General features: G+C 37.8%; 1 protein-coding gene across 2 annotated transcripts in view; it reads right to left on the minus strand.

The window, feature by feature from the left end:
- The window catches only part of AKAP7 (A-kinase anchoring protein 7), a 132160-nt gene that overhangs the window by 83704 nt on the left and 30885 nt on the right, over positions 1-17571 (minus strand). For both annotated transcript variants that reach the window (XM_077776116.1, XM_077776115.1), the window contains one exon: positions 4672-4784. In XM_077776116.1, coding sequence (XP_077632242.1) covers positions 4672-4784 — 113 coding nt within the window. The remainder of the gene's footprint in view (positions 1-4671; positions 4785-17571) is intronic.

The following is a 17571-nucleotide window of genomic DNA, read 5'->3' on the forward strand; positions in this document are numbered from 1 at the left end:
TATATATATATATATATAAAAAAGCTGAATATATATTCATATATATATTCATATATATATGAATAACAGCTTTTTATACCATAAAAATGATCCAGTATGTGGTGAAAAAAATGCCAGTTGAAGTACTACTGCAGAATAGTTGGTTATACTTCCTGTAGATAATAATGAATGGATCATCTTAACTACCTCAGAATTTGCCTATAAGGATGCAGAGCACTCCTCCACCCAGAACACCCCTTTTTACCAATAATTACTATGTAGTAACAGCAGCATCTTAGGTGTACATCAGTATCTAGTCGCTGCACAAAGTGATTTCCAGGTCACCTTCTAGCAGGTCACACTGAGACATAAAGAGTACACCAAACTTCAAAACAGAGCATCTTAGTGGGAGATATTAGTAGGTCTTTTCTAGATACTTTCACTATGTACCACCTATCCATACCAGAAGCAAAACTCCTCAAGATGATGGAAAGCCTTTAAGTTTTCTGCATCTAGTGGCTTTGCCTTACTCTTGTGTCATGAGACATCTACTTGCCCATCACCATTTCTATGATCAGCCCACAAAGGCTCCTCTCTTCCTCAGAACCTCGGCAAACCCCCAACCAACCACAAGAGAAATCTTGTGTGTGTCAAGGGAAATTTACTATATTCCAGGTGACATTAAGATCAGAAGTATTCACAGGAGCTCCTGGGTGGCTCAGTCAGTTGAGCATCTGACTTCAGCTCAGGTCATGATCCATGGTTCATGGGTTCGAGCCCCGCGTTGGGCTCTGTGCTGACAGCTCAGAGTCTGGAGCCTATTTCTGATTCTATGTCTCCCTCTCTCTTCCCCTCCCCTGCTTGCATGCTGTTTTTCTCTCTCTCAAAAATTAATAAACATTTAAAAAAATTTTTTTTAAAAGATCAGAGGTATTCACTGACCTACCAGAAGAATTATGGGCTAAAAGAGCAATTGCGGGAATCCATTTTTTACCACCAAATAAAAGGAAGTTACATTAACCTGTGTTGAAGGCAAACCCAAGGCAACTATCTTTATACAACCTGAATTACAGTTTACATTCTACATTTCATTTACCTTTTTTGTGCTTTTAACACAGTCTTATAAGTATCTATTTTAATAGCTTCTTAAATCATTGATATGATATACCATAATTGACTTAAAAATTCCCTCACTGTAATGGAAGCTTTTTTCTAATTTTTGTCTGTTATAGATAGTGCTTCAGTAAACATCTTTAGACATAAAGGATTTCTTCTTTTAAATTGTATCTTAGTTATAAAATAAGTCCTGTGGATATAATGTACAACATGGTGATAATAATTAAAAATAACTATATTGTAAAAAAAAATACTATATTACATATTTGGACATTACTAAAAGAGTAGTAAAAGTTCTCACAACAACAAAAACTGGTAACTATATGAGGTGATGAATGTGTTAACTAACTTTATTATAGTAATCATTTTGAGATATATTCATATACTAAATCACCATGTTTTATACTTGGAACTTATACAATGTTATATATCAATTTTATCTCAGAAAATTATTTGTTTAGGATAATCTCAGCAGCATGAACCTCTTAGTTAAAGCATATAAATATTTTAACTTTTTTATGGAATTGCTCAATGCATAGCTCAAAGGGCCATACCAAGCCATCATTCATAATCCTTGATGGTCCTTCTACCTCAGGCTTATCCTAAAAAATGTTCCTCTAATACAACGTGGTTGGAAGTATAAATTAGGACCACTGTTTGTGGTGTTTTTGAAAAGTTAAAATGTACAATGCCCTTGGACCTTGACATTCCACTTCAAAGAACTGGTTCTTTGAAATAATGGCATATTTACCCAAAGAAAAATGAACAAGCGTGTTCACTGCAGCATTGTCTGTGCTAGAAAGAAACAGACATTAATGTAATTAATTGCACCTGTATCTATATTTGCAGTGTATAGGAAAAAGTCAAGAGGATATTACTAGTAGAGTTGACCTACAGAGAGAGAAATTGGGGAAGAAGGGGTGATGGGACAGTGATGAAGGAAAAAGTATACATTTCACTCTACAGGTTTGTGTGTGTTTGGACTGTTTACTGTGACCATATATTCATCTAATACTTCTAAAATTAAATTAATTTTTAAAGTAAAACAAAATACTTGAAATAAGACAAACTTTGTAACACTTGATTGATAAAAACCTATTATTTCCTACCTCTCTTTCTCCTTTTATTTTGTATCAATCTAAATAACACTGAACACTAGCAATACATTCCATTGCTGATTCTATCAATGTCCATTGTCTTCTAAACTAGTGAACCAGAATAAAAAGCAGGTGGAGAATCGGAGCTGAGAAAGGAGAATAGATGATTGGAAATGTAAAAAAGTTAAGAAGAAAGAGATTGAAGAACCACATATTTTTAAATAATCTGTATTCCAAACCACAAAGCGTAATAAAAATGCACTTTTGTGCATGTTACCTTTCATACTAGCTGTTAACTTTTACAGTGAAACAAACAACTTGCTGCATCAAGAAAATGCTGGGTGTTTATTTAAACCTGCAGGTCTCAGAGTGAACCACTCTCCAGACCATCTGGACCACAATCGCCTGTAGTACTGACTGAATATCAAATCAAGGTCTTTAGGTATAACTCCAGATCTGAAGCTAGAGGGTGGAAATCTTCAGCTTCAGTGCTGACACATGAATCCCAAAGCTGAAAATATATATTCTTAAGCATTCAGGAACACTGGGCATCACAGCAGTACATAGCAACAGAGTCATTCCATTCTTTGAAAGAAAAAAATTCTCATTTGGCTTTCTGAAAGACTGTCAAGTCATAATTTATTTTCTAGAGAGTACGCTTTCTAATCTAAACAAAATATAATCTGATTTAGATTTTATACACCATTTAGGCAGGGACTGTTTCTGTTTTGATCATAACTCTGAGCCTAGCACCCAATATCTGGCACATATCAGGCATTCAGTTAATATTTGTTGAATTAATAGGATTTGGACCATGGGGCTCCTCACATGAATACAGACATTAATTTGGATGAATGGGACATAGTCAGTGGGAGCAAAGAATATGAGCCTGGGAAAGAGATAAGATGGATTCCACACAGGGCTCTGCAAATGGAGGAAAAGGATCTCATTTCAGCCACTTAACATTTGTTAATTCTCATATTCCTTTTCTACAAAATAAGGGAGCAGATTTGGGGAAATTAACTGCCAAGGAATCATTTAAATTTAGCTCAAAATGTTGAAATTGAAATTCTAGAGTAGTTGAAACACTCCTTTGATAAATGTCCTTGTGTGCTCTCATGTAAAAGCTAAAACTGTAGAGACAAAGAAACGGTTTGAAATGATGGCTATTCATCCATCTGATTTGTCATTCTGTGATTAAGTCTGAAATCACTGGGAAGAAGACAATCCATTTGAAAGCAAAACAATAACGATAATGAGTAAAAACAGTAAGCTGTCAGTCTGCAAGTTTCAACAGTTGTTACCCCAAATTTCAACATCTGTTACTTATATAGATTATTTTTACCTAAATATTTAGGAATGGTCCGTGAAATAGTTACTATTGAATGTGGGGCACAGTTATCAAAATAAAAAAAAACATGCAAGATATCTTCGGGTGAAGGTATTCACAATAGTCTGTAGAAAACTCACAACCACAGGATGGTCAATCACCCAGAGGTTCTAAAAGATCAAAAAGACTTTCTGAGCACAAAGACATTAAATACAACATGGTCCAAATTTAGAAAAGAGATCTACTTACTAATAAACATGACCTTCATTTATAGAGCTGCAAATCAGTCTAATTGCAGCAAAGGGTCATGGAGAGCAGGAACGAATATTAATCTGCATGCCCATCTCCAGAACTCTGGTAAATTAGAGCAGGTCAGATGTCTAAATATGCATGAGAAGCTCCCTAGGCTGAAATGGAAAAAACAATGAAGGGTGCCCTTAGGATTCCAGGAGATACGCTCATGAAACCAGAAGAAAACCAAACGTTACTCCCACCTCTGGGAAGGTAGACAGTCACCCTAAGATGTGGGACGTCAAGAGACAGATCCCTCAGCTCGTGTCAGGGAGAAGTACTTTAAGTAACGGGGGGATGGGAGCCCTTCAGGTACCCTCTTGCCCAGTCTGTGGAACGCCAGTTCCAAGCCCTCAATGGAAACAACTGCTGACACACAAGGTCGTCTACTAGAACCCTTGAAAGAGATGCGTAAAGAGCATAGAAAAGCTTGTCCCACCTTGAGGAACCCAGTTCCAGTGAGCAGCACCAGGGTACGCAGGCCAGAGGAAGAAGCTTTGAGGGCAGCAGGCTGCGAACAACCATAAGCAAAGAAAGCAGTAAAATGGGACCCTGGCCCTGCCTCAATGCCCTTCAAGGGAGGAAGCAGATGTGGCAACAGACGAAGCAGGAAACGCAGCTCAGAGGATGCAGCTAACAGCCACAGGGTCAAAGTGGGGCACAGGGGTAAGAGCCGGCACAGAGTCTCATGAGCCAACTCGGCATCCCCAGGAACTGGCAACAAACTCACTTGGAATCCCAGGGCCAAGACTAGGAAGGTGTCAAAAACCACTGCCAATGTCACGCATGCCCCAACCATGCTTATTAAGGCCGGTGTAGCTGGTGAGAACAAGGCTTATGATAAAAATGTGTACTCACCTTCTTCCGGAGCCACGGCGCTTTGGACAATTTCATAAAAGTCAAATGAGGCTTAAAACTCCTGTTTTCTCCTGCCAAGATGCCCTTTCCTTGAAATGTGCTTTTTGCAGCCTCTAAAGAAAATAAAAACCAAAAAAATGCTACTGTAATACGTAGCTACCTTTTATTGTAAAAATAGCAGTTCAGAAAATAACAAATTACTTGATAGTGAAGATTAAATGCCTGTAGGAGATATTATTTTTTGAGAGGAAAAACCACAATGTGTAGAACAAGCATATTATTAAATCTGCAGAGATTTCAAATTTTAAGTAAAGCACACAAAAGCAACAATTTGAAAAGGAAACATTTAATTTAAAAAAAAAATAACCATTTGTCTGATATGTTGATTTTCACTGAATATCCCCGGGGTGTCCATACTCATAAAGAAGGAACAGCTTATCTGTACCATATAATATCTAAAAACAAGATGGAACAAAGGAAATCAGATTGACCCTCCCATCTGAAACAATAAAAAGACAGAGTACATAAAACAATGATTTGCAAGACACTGTATGTATTAGGCAAAAAACATCAGTGATCCCTTAGAGATGAAAAACAAACAAGGTAAGCCTCTTAGGGTTAGGGTTAGGGGGTAAGGGTTAGGGTTTGGGGTTAGAGTTAGAAATGGGGTTAGGGTTAGGGTTAGAAACAGTGTTAGGGGTTAGGGTTACGGTTAGGGTTCAGGGTTAGGATTAGAAGTAGGGTTAAGGGTTAGCATCAAGATTTGGGTAAAAGTAAGAACGGGTTTAGAGAGCTAGCCAGAGCATTATGGACATGGTAAAATCTTCAGATTTTATTCTAAGTATGATGGGAAATCCTGGGGGGTTTAAGCAAGGGAAATTTATTTGTAGGAGTAACTGTCTTTATTCATCTATATTTCAACTAGAATGTACATTTCTTCCTTGTGGAAGAAATTTAATCCCAGACAATCTCAAGAGCTCCCCTCTTTTCCTAGGGCTGTATTTTACTTGAATAGAAGGTAGCTAATGGGGTGTGAGAGTAGGGATGTAGCATCTGGCTCTTGGGTCATCACCTGGCCACTCCTGCGACATGCACCCTGCTTGGTTTTTGTAGTGGGTTCCTCCCTCATTCCCCTCTATAATGACTGTGATTTCTGTGCCATCTCAGGTTTCCAAGATTTCATTCTATGGGTCACCATCCCATGGCAAGCAGTAACTCACTGGACTTGTCTGAGCCCCTGCCCCACTTTCTTGCTATTCTTGAGCACACAAAATAGCATAATTACCCGGGACCAAGGTGGAAAGGGTCAGAACCCTATAAGGCCACCCATCACACAATTCCACCCTCACTTCACCTCTACCACCCCTCTAGAAGCACAGGAGATTCTGGCTTGCTACCTCTAAGGGCACACCTCAGGAGCAAAGTGCAGGGTCATTCCTGTTCTCGGACTCATGAGAGATTTTGCTCTTCTATGCAGGGGATGATGGAGGGGCAAGGACTCATACGTCACCTTGGCCTCTAGCTCTCTTCGTTGCCTGACCCTGGGAATCTTTTCTAGCATCAATGTAGGAAAAACTTACCATTATGCTTAGGTTGACTTCCCAAAGCCTTTTCTTGATTTTTCTTGCTATATCCTCTCTCTTCTGAGAACATGGGTGCCACTGCCCAGGGAAGGGAGGTGGGAGGCGAATAGGTACAGAACAAGGCATATAAGAAACATAAGGAGAGGGACGCCTGCATGGCTCAGTCGGTTAAGCCATGATCTCACCATTCGTGAGTTTGAGCCTCACATTGGGCTCTGTGCTGACAGCTCAGAGCCTGGAGTCTGCTTTGGATTCTGTCTCTCCCTCTCTCTCTGCCCCTTCCCTGCTCAGGTTCTGTCTCGCTCTCTCTTAAAAATAAACATTAAAAAAAAATTTTAAGAAATACAAGGAGATATCTCAAAATATTATCCCATCACAGTTTCAAAATCTCAGTTTGTTATTTTATTTTCATAATATCTACTCAATGTCAATATGAGCTAAATGTGACATTTTGATTGCAATTTATAAATTTGGGCATGTCCTGAAACTCTTTGCTGCTAGTCCTAACAGCAAATGATTTTTCCTTTCTCTTCTATCATAATAAAGAAGGTTAAGCAATGGACCGTTAAAGTGCCAAACAAAACAAAACAAAACAAAACAAAACACACTGTTTTTAGCTAAAAGCAACAAATGGTCACTGTGGCTAAGTAAAGCAGGAAAGAAACTTCTGTAAGAACACTGTGAGAACTAGAACACTGGGCTGGAAGGCTACGAAGCCAACAGGATGTCCAAAGGCATGGTGGAGACGAGAGCAGTGACACACCCCTGCTCCAGCAGGCGTCGCTGGTACACACAAGGGGCTAGAACTGCGACGGCTGCCTCAGATTGGCGGGGACCACCCGGGATGAAACAGCCTTTCCCCAGAACAGATCCTTCACTGTTCAAGTTGCTAGTTTCTGATACAAAGTCTCGGCCAAAGCAAGATCATGTTCCTAGCAACAAAGGAATCTGTGGAAAGAAGTGTGTGACATGGAAGAGGATGGGGGAAGAGTTTAGAAGCTGGGCAGCTAAAGAAGAAATAAAACAGTCTAGCATACCCGTGTTTTTAAAACATAAGATTGGGGGTGTCTGGATGGCTCAGTCGGTAAAGCGTCAGAATTTGGGGCAGGTCTACTAGAACTGATCCAAGAATTCAGCCAAGTTACAGGGTACAGAATCAACGTACAGAAATCAGTTGCATTTTTATACACCAACAATGAAGCAACAGAAAGAGAAATCAAGAAANAACAAATAAATAGGGGTGTAGGGGTGGCTCAGTCAGGTAAGCATCTGACTTCGGTTCAGGTCATGATCTCATGATCTCATGATCTCATGTTCACAAGTTCAAGCCCCACGTCGGGCTCTGTGCTGACAGCTGAGCTGTCATCAGCACAGAGCCTGATGTGGGGCTCGAACTCACGAAGTGTGAGATCATGACCTGAGCTGAAGTTGGGTACCTAACCAACTGAGTCACCCAGGTGCCCCAGCATTGGTGTTTTACTCCTAATAGGAGTATAATCTATTGCTTAGCTGACTACAGGGTAATGGTTATAGATACATCATTCTTGAGGGACACCTGGGCATCTCAGTTGGTTAAGCATCTGACTCTTGATTTTGGCTCAGGTCATGATCTCTCAGTTAGTGAGTTCAAGCCCAGCATCAGCTTTGCTCTGACAGCACCAAGCCTGCAAAGAATTCTCTCTCTCGGCCCCTCCTGTGTTCATACACTCTCTCTTTCAAAATAAATAAATAAACATTTTTTAAAAGATCATTCTTGAGACAAGAAGAATTTTTGCTGGTGTGAAAACCACATATCATTTTTCATCTACATTAACTCACATTCTGGAACAGAAGCATATGAATAACTTAAGACATTGTTCAATTCCTCTTTGTCCACAGACATTCCTTCAAGCACTAAATAGATTATCACACAGCACATATATCAGCCATCCTTCAAAAGTCAACTAAGAATGCTTCCTAAATAATATTATTTACCTCACAGCTAGAGGTGCAAAATGTCTGAAAAACAATTTCTTAAAACACTATATTTAAACACTAGGAGACTTCACTATATAAAAGAAGACTGAAATAAATATTTCATTAAACAAACAATACTTTGTAATCCTAACAAATAGTTTTATCTATGGGGGGAGTTTATTCAACATTTATTTGAGTATGCTAAGTACTGAGAAGTTTTATCTGTTTTTTTAATTTTTATATAGATTTTCTTCAAATGAACTCTTAAGTATGTAGCAACAACAAATTTATAGCTAAAATGTAAAGAAATTGCTAATAGTTGTCTCAAAGTAAAGCTGTCTCAAAGACCAATTTTAATAAAATCATGTCTTTTTAATAAAATATACTTTCTTGTAAATTTTTTTCTTTTTCTCTTTAGCTATTTTTACCCTTTTGATAACATTTATATGATAGCATGATCTATAATCTGAGAATAATCACAAAGGGGTTTATTTTCTTCCTGAGGGATACAAAGAAGTTTATGAGTAAGAGTAGTCTAGGGGCACCTGGTGGCAGTCAGTTAAGCGTCTAAGTTTTGATTTCAGTTCAGGTCATGATCTCATGGTTTGTGAGATCAAGCCCTATGTTGGGCTCCGTGCTGGCAGCACAGAGCCTCCTTGGGATTCTCTTTATCTCTCTCTCTCTCTCTCTGCCCCTCCTATGTATTCATGCAGCACATGTGCACTCTCTCTCTCAAAATAAACTTAAAAAGAAAAGAACAGTTTAGAATACTAAATATAAATTACATACTCCTAATGTATTCTTAAGTTTAAATATTGTATTTCAGATGCAACAGAAATAATAAGCTGGATTTTAGTTTTAAGAAGAGTGATTTGTAATTAGACAATACACCATACAATGGGGGTGATCAAGTCATTCCATGCTTTCAAATGGGAAGATACACTGGTATACCATTGTAAGTTGCAGTAAATCTGTCACTTATAATATGAGAAATCTCAATAAAATTTTAGAATCACTTTTTAATCATCTAAACTTGAATGAAATAAAAGCCATACAACTGTTTTCGTCATTCCTATGTTATTACTATTTGAAGGATTCTTGTTTCCATATGCTACTTAAATGGTTTCATTTGAGATTTAGTAAATCATTTGAACTATACACTTCAACCTAAAGGCTCCCTTAATGTTGAAATTAACTTCAATTAAAAATTTTTATGCTCATCGTTTTAAGCAGATATTTCCAATTGATTACTGTGTAAAACTGTCAAAAAGAATTTTAAAACATTTCATTTTTAAAAGCAAGCCTTTGAAATAAGGGTATGAAAAGCCTTAATGCCACAGGAATCATATTCATTCCACTGCAGTTGAGGAAAGGAGCCCAGATTGAGTGTTCTAACAGTAGCCCAGTTTTCCTATTATTCAATTTGTGCTCTTGGACAGGTCACTTAACCTCAACAGTAAAAGTGATGAGGCCATTACAAATGATCTCTCAGCTCCCTCCTCTCATCCTAACGACCAGCCAGTCCAAGAGAACAGTCAGAGAATGTCTGTACATTATCCATCAGGGATTCTAGACACTAGGACCGGATTTTACTCTCATACAATGATTTAGACATAAATATAAATAAGGGAGGAGAGACTATGCTCTTTCAGTCATGCTTTTATGTTTATATCATACATTTTTCATTGACTTATACATCTCTTTAAAAGATATTTATTGAATACCTATTAAATAGCAGGCTCTGGGGACACAAAGATGAAAGATTCCCTCCAAAAGCTTTCACTCTAGTTGAGAAACATTGATTTTAAACAATCAAATGCAATGAAGTATTGTAGTTTCTACAGTAGAAAAACATTTATATATAGAATATAGGGAAGGTGAGAGAATAAAATGGTCATTTCTATTTTGAAGAAACCAGACAAGCCTTTATTTTGGAAATGACATTTGAAATGAGTCCTATAAAAGATCAAGTATACAGTCTGAAAAAGAAATTAAGAAAACAATTCCATTTACAATAGCATCAAAAATAATAAAATACTTAAGAATAAACTTTACCAAGGAGGCAAAAGACTGGCAACTACAAAATTGTACTGAAAGAAACTGAAGAAGAAACAAAGTAAATGGAAGACATCTCAGATTCATGTACTGAAAGCTTTAATACTGTGAAGATGTCAATACTACCCAAAGGGATCTATAGACTGAATGCAATTCCTATCAAAGTTCCAATGACACGTTTTGCAGAAATGGAAAAAAATCATCCTAAAATTGATATGGCATCTCAAGGGACCCTAGCCAAAAATTCTTAATAAAGAGAACAACGCTGGAAGTCTCACACTTCCTTATTTCAAAATTTACTACAAAGCTACAGTTATCAACACAGTGTGCTCACACCTGTCAGAATGGCTATAACCAAAAACACAAGAAACAAGTGTTGGTAAGGGTATGAAGGAAAAGGAACCCTCTTGCGTTGCTGGTGGGAATGCAAACGGATACAGCCACTGTGAAAGACAAAGGTTCCTCATAAAGTTAAAAACAGAACTACCCTATGACTTAGTAATCACACTACTGGGTATTTATTCAAAAAAGACAAAAACACTAATTCAAAGGGATACATGTATCCTCATGTTTATTGCAACATTATTTACAAGAGTCAAGATGTGGAAGCCCAGTGTCCATGTACAGATAAATGGATAAAAAAGATGCGGTGTATATATACCATGGAATATTATTCGGCCATAAAAAGAAGTGAAATGCTACCATTTGCTATAGAACTACAGAATATAATGTTACGCAAAATGAGTCAGAGAACAACAAATACCATATGATTTCACTCATATGTGGATTTTAAGAAAAAAATGAACAAAAGAAAAAGAGAGAGTGAGAGAGGTGACCCAAGAAACAGATGCTTAACTACAGAGAACAAACTGATGGTTACCAGAGGGGAGGTGGGGGTGGGGGTATTGGGTGAAATAGGTGACGGGGATTAAAGACTACACTTATCATGATGAGCACTGAGTAATGCATAGAATTGCTGAATCACTATATTGTACACCTAAACTAATATAATACTTTATGTTAATTATACTGGGAAAAAAAACAGTGTGGCACTGGCAAAAACACAAACCTACAAATCGATGGAATAGAAAAGACTGCCCAGAAATAAGCCCTCTTGTATGTTGTCAAATGGTTTTCAACAAGAATGCCAAGACCATTTAGTGGGGAAAGGCAGTCTTCTCAGCAAATAGTATCAGAGAAACTGGGTATCCACACTGCAAAAGAATGAAGTTAAACCCTTGTCTACACCATACAGAAAATACTAAAGTTGGGGCAATGAACAATGAAAAGAGGAGACTCTCTTTACAGAGGACAGGGAAACACTCTCTGAGGTGGTGACATTTATGCTAAAGAATGAAAAGGTCCAAATGGAGAGTCAGCTCATATATTTGCAAAAGTTCCATGGCAAGAAAGAAGTTGCTGAGTCCCAGTACCAGAGAGAAAGCAGCGTAAACCACGCGAGCACGGTGGGCAAGCCAAGAGAACCAGGATGAGACAGGAGATGCAGGCAGGAGACCAACACGGAGACACTGGACCACAGCAAGGAGTCTGGATTTTATTTTATTTTAAAATTTTTCATTTTAACGTTTGTTTATTTCTGGGAGAGAGAGCATGAGCATACAAATGAGCAAGNCGGGGCGGGGGTGGGGGAGGGGGTTGTTGTACAGAGGATCCCAAGTGGGCTCTACACTGACAGCACAGAGCCCAATGTTGGGCTCGTACTCGAGAACCATGATATCACGACCTGAGCCAAAGCTGGACACTTAGCCTACTGAGCCACCCAGGTGCCACAAGGAGTCTGGATTTTAATTTGCCCAGGTGTTGGGGTTAAGAAACAAATGAATGAATTGATCTACCATTGGTGTTTGCCAGCCTCATCAAAAAACAGAAGAACAAGAAGACAAGGTACCCAAAAAAGCCACCAGCAGAGTAATGCACCATGAAGCTGTGACCAGTTTAAGAAGGAATAAACCGTGTTTATTGACTGCAGGGGTGCTCCTGCAAACTAGGAGTCCAGTTGCTAACTTATAGCGTAACTGACTAGCACAGTGATGAAGGACACAGACTCCGGTGCAGGGTGGACAAAATTATGGGCAGGGAATCAAAAGTACAAATTTCCAGTTATTATATAAATAAGTCAGGGGATGTAATGTACAACACGGTTTCTATACTTAATAGTGTGTTGCATATATGAAGGTTGCTAAGAGAGTAAATAAAAGTTCTCATCACAAGAAAAAAAAATGTGTTACCATGTGAGATGATGAATGTTAACTAGACTTTCTATCTATTCATTTCACAATATACATGTACGTACCAAATCATTATAATAAAAACCTGAAACTAATACAATCTTATATGTCAATTATACCTCAATAAAAGAGTATGTCTAACAACAAGGGAACAGTAAAATAAATTAGGATGCAATGAAATATTATACAATCGTTTAAAAATACAATTATACAGTAAAAAATGCTTTTGGAGACTACATCATGATGTTGATAATGATAACTAACATTTCTTGAGTGAGCAGTTATTCTGTGCCAAGTGGACATTATACATCACATATAAATTATAATGAATAAGAGTAACAATAATAGTAACAATTTAAAAAAAAAGAATACAGAATTGAGCTAGACTGCCTGAATTTGAGTCCTGGCTCTACCACTTACTAATGAATTATTTTGCCGCTTTATGACTCAGTTTCCCTACTTATAAGATGGGGATGATAATAATGGTCCCTCTCTCATAGAGCTGTTTAAATGAACTAATCTGGAAAATGATTAGAATAATGGCACAAAGTAAATCCATTTAAGTGTTTGACAGAAAATCAAGTAAAATAAAAGAGGGGAGGTAGAGAACCAAAGTATGCCACCTCAAAATATGCTACTTTGGCACAAGAACTTTGAGCTGGAGGCAAAGAAGAATCAGCAGATGCAGAAAGAAACCTTCCCAGAGCTTCCCTTATCTAGGAGCAGACACATCTAAAAAGTGAAACTTCCCAAAATCCCCTCTCCTGGGAAAGTTTTCTGGCCAAGGTGGATCTGTACCAACAAACCTTACTTCATGAGAGCCCCCACATATTTACCTGCCCACAATTTGCCACCCTGGAAAACCTAAAACCTTTTGTCATGTGGTCATAGAACAGCCTAGAAAGGCTCAAAGATGCCAGCAACCAAACAGATTCCCCACAGGGAGCAGCAAACACAGGGCAGATGCTCTCCATCTTTTGGGGGGAATGACCATTTCTCAACATAAGAGAAAGCATAAAGTTCAAATGAACATCCTAAAAACCTTTCACTCTTCCTTATATGAGATAAATACACTTGGAGTCTTTCCACATGCTGACCAAGGGCACTTTCCTCATTAAAAAAAGAGATTTGCAAGAACTATTATAGCAGTCTAAATTTTTAGCAATCTCTCAGTCTAATACATATCTTAACAAAATTACATTTTGCTGAAATAAATGAATAAAATCACATATTCTCTTCTACAGAAAAAGCTTTTCAGTGCAATTTCATCATTGTAAGATATGGAGAAATGCCTTATAAATGCATAATTTTCAGTATCTTCTTAGCTCTATGAGCTACCGTGTACTGCTAAGAAAGGAGAAGGTGCTGTTTTATTCTGGAAAAATAAGACTTCTCAAGGTCAAGATAGGAAGCTAACACTCAGAGCTATGATGCCACGCACCTTACCAGCTTCCTCAAGCAGCTATCGCCATAAACCTACAAGGACATCATGTGCCGAGATGGGCTTGGTCTCTTCAGCCCAATAGACATCTACCAGAATTAACAGTCAGTACCCAGCATATCACTATAGTGATATCACATATATGTGTTAGCAAAACACAGATATTCAGACTGTATGAATTCAAAATGTAGAATAATGTTCTTCAATCTTACACATTAAAAACTCTAAATTATTCTTTATCCTGCAAAATTTTCAGCAATGAGTTCAAATACTGGCATTTAAAATTCAGTCCTTTTTTACAACTATGTAAGACTTTAAGAATTTTTCTTTTAACCTGGAAATTTTAAAACTCTGTGAAAATTAGGCAAATCAGACTATTCATGAATTATAATTTTCAACTGCTTTTCAAAGTAAGTTTTACTTCAGAACATGTACTTAAACTTCTGTATCATTACTTTAGTAATTAAATTTATTTTCTTTAAAAATTCTCCTGCTTTCTATTAAGTGCACCTAGCTCTGTAGCCTGAACAAAGAAGATTTTAATACTCCTGTACAGGCATATGTGTATACATAGTTTAGTATAGTATCAAGAAATGTAGTGCCCTCCTCAATGGGATATATTCCTTTAAAAGTTGTAACATATTATTTGAATTGTTTATAAAATATGACACAAAGACAAATATTACATTATTTACTGATACTGTTGGACTAAAACAATACTAATCCTGAGACATTCTTGTCAAAATAAATCTAATGAAGTGAAATATTGACAAATATTGCGTGTATTGAACGGTCTATCTGAACACTGTATGTATGGAGTGCTCCAACTAAAGACTTCAGTGAAAATTTTCCATATATGTATTTAAGTATTTAGGGTTCTTATACAAGTGCATAAAAACTACAACCAAAAGCAACAGTAAAATATATGCAGAAGAGATTAAAAGCAAGTAAAACAAACAGTGATTATATGAGGACAGAATGCTATTCTCCCTCTGTTTTCCATTTTTGTAATGTTTTGCTTAAATTTTGGAAAAGAATATATATTTTCAAGCAACAGTCTCTCGCATCAAGAAAGGAATTACAGGGGCAGTGGCCTATCCTCAAATGACAAACCAACACCCTTGGGCGCACAGTCATACTGAAGCTGGCAAGATCTCACATTCCTCAGCATACAATGGATCTTTCACCAATACTGGAAACTGCCTTTGTGAGAATATTTGCTAAGAATGGATGGAATTCTCCGTGTTGCAAGCACCCATTGAATTATTTAAAAGAACAATGAATGAACGACTAGTTAGAATTGTTTCTTGAGCTCAGAGAAATTTATATCACAAAAGAAAAAACCTAAATCTAGCATTTTCTCTAGAGCAGTTAGGAAGAACAGATTAAGGTGCTAACTGTGGGCACCAGTTCCCAAATGCTTTGCTATCAAAACTGTCAAGAGTTACCTTCTCCTTGACCAATAATTTTAAGTCCTTCTTGACTCATAAATATTGTTTGCATGTTTGTTTATATGTACTTTGCTCCACAAAAGAAAATTTAACCAACAATGAAATGAAACTTGGCCCTCAATGCCTTCCTTAAAAGAGATGTACTTTTATTTGGGGGGGGAGGGGAACAGGGTGGTTATTTAGGTTTTTTATATTACCTATTTATTTAAGTAATCTCTATGCCCAACATGGGGCTTCAACTCTGCACTGACAAAAAGGATAATACAGTTACATTACTGCCAGTGTCCTAGCATTGGTTACACAGATTTTGTTTTGTGATTTTGGTTTGGTGGCAGAGTCCCAGGTGATTATACCACCGTTTTAAAACAGATGGATGAAGGCATGTCTGCATGGTTCAGTTGGTTAAGCACTCAGCTTCAGCTCAGGTCACAATACCATGGTTCCTGAGTTCCAGCCCCACATAGGGCTCTCTGCTGTCAGCATGGAGCCTGCTTCAGATCGTCTGTCCCTCACTCTCTTTGCCACTCCCCTGCTAGTGCTCTCTCTCTCTCTCTCTCTCTCTCTCTCTCTCTTCCCACCTCCCTCTCTCACTCTCTGTCTCTGAAAATTAAATAAGCATTTTAGGGGCACCTGGGTGGCTCAGTCCATCAAGCCTCTGACTTTGGCTCAGGTCATGATCTTGTGGTTCATGATTTGAGCCCCGCGTTGGGCTCTGTACTGACAGCTCAGAGTCTGGAACCTGTTTCAGATTCTGTGTCTCCCTCTCTCTCTTCCCATCCCCCACTCATGCTCTGTGTCTTTCTCTGCCAAAAATAAACATTAAAAATTTTTGATAAACATTTTAAATTAATTAATTAGTTAAATGGATGGATGAATGGATGGATGGATGGATGGATGGCAGGATGGCAGGTAACAGATAGATAGGTAGATTGAGTAAAACAAGCATGGACCAATGATGAGTGTGTTATGAACCAAAAATCACTAAACCTGAGATGAAATGACATGAAACAACCCGACATGATATGAAAACAAAATTTTTTTACAGCATGTAACTACAATCTCTGAACCAACTCAAGTCACCCATCCAGATTTTATAATTTTCTGCTTCTACTTCCCTAAAAACTTTCAATTGTGCTGCATTAAGTAACCTGTTCTCAATGGATAGGAGACCTTGTAACATCACCAATGGACCTTCTGCTCAGAGAGTAGAAGCTTCAGGAAAGGGGGAAAAAGTGGTACAGAGGAAAATGCTGCTGTCTCTCTGGGATGGGGCTGGCAATGTCCACAAGCCTCTGAATAGGCAATTGGTGATTCTTATTCACACAGTCAATACTTATTAAATGCCAACTATATATCAAATGTCATGAAAAGCACTGGAACCCTTCAGACTTATGATTAGGACAGTCCTAGCAGATACTGAGTCCAACCCATCACCTTCCAGATGGCCTAGAATCAACATATCCTCAGGTCTACGAATCAATATAATACAATCACTGTGGAAAACAGTATGGAGGCTCCTCAAAAAATTAAAACTAGAAACACCATATGATTCAATAATTCCACTCTTGAGTATATACCCAAAACCAAAAACACTAATTCAAAAAGATACATGCATCCCTATGTTTATTGCAGCATTATTCACAATAGCCAAAACACGGAAGCAAGCTAAGTGTCCATCAGTAGACAAATGGATAAGGAAGACTGGTATATCTACAATAGAATATTACACAGGCATTTTAAAAAAGGATGAGATTGTGCCATTTCATACAACATGGATGGACTTGCAGGGTATAATGCTAAGTGACATAAGTCAGACAGAAATAAATACTCATTCTACTACTCATAAGGGGAATCAGAAACAAAAAGCAGAATCAGACCTACAAATAGAGATAAAAATGATGATTGCCAGAAGGAAGAGTTGTAGGGGGTTGGGCAAAATGGGTGAAGGTAAGTAGGAGATACAGGCTTCCAGTAAAAGAATGAATAAGTCAGGGAATAAGAGGTACTGCATAAGGAATACAGTCAATGGTATTATAATAGCGATGTACTGGGTCAGACAGTAGCCACAGCTACGTGGTTAACATAGCATAAAGTGTAAATGTGTCAAGTCACTATGTTGTACACAGGAAACTAATGTACCACTGTATGCCGAACTAGTCTCAAAA

This window comes from Crocuta crocuta, unplaced genomic scaffold (assembly GCF_008692635.1).
Source record: "Crocuta crocuta isolate KB4526 unplaced genomic scaffold, BGI_CrCroc_1.0 scaffold25, whole genome shotgun sequence".
Classification (NCBI taxonomy): Eukaryota; Metazoa; Chordata; class Mammalia; order Carnivora; family Hyaenidae; genus Crocuta; species Crocuta crocuta.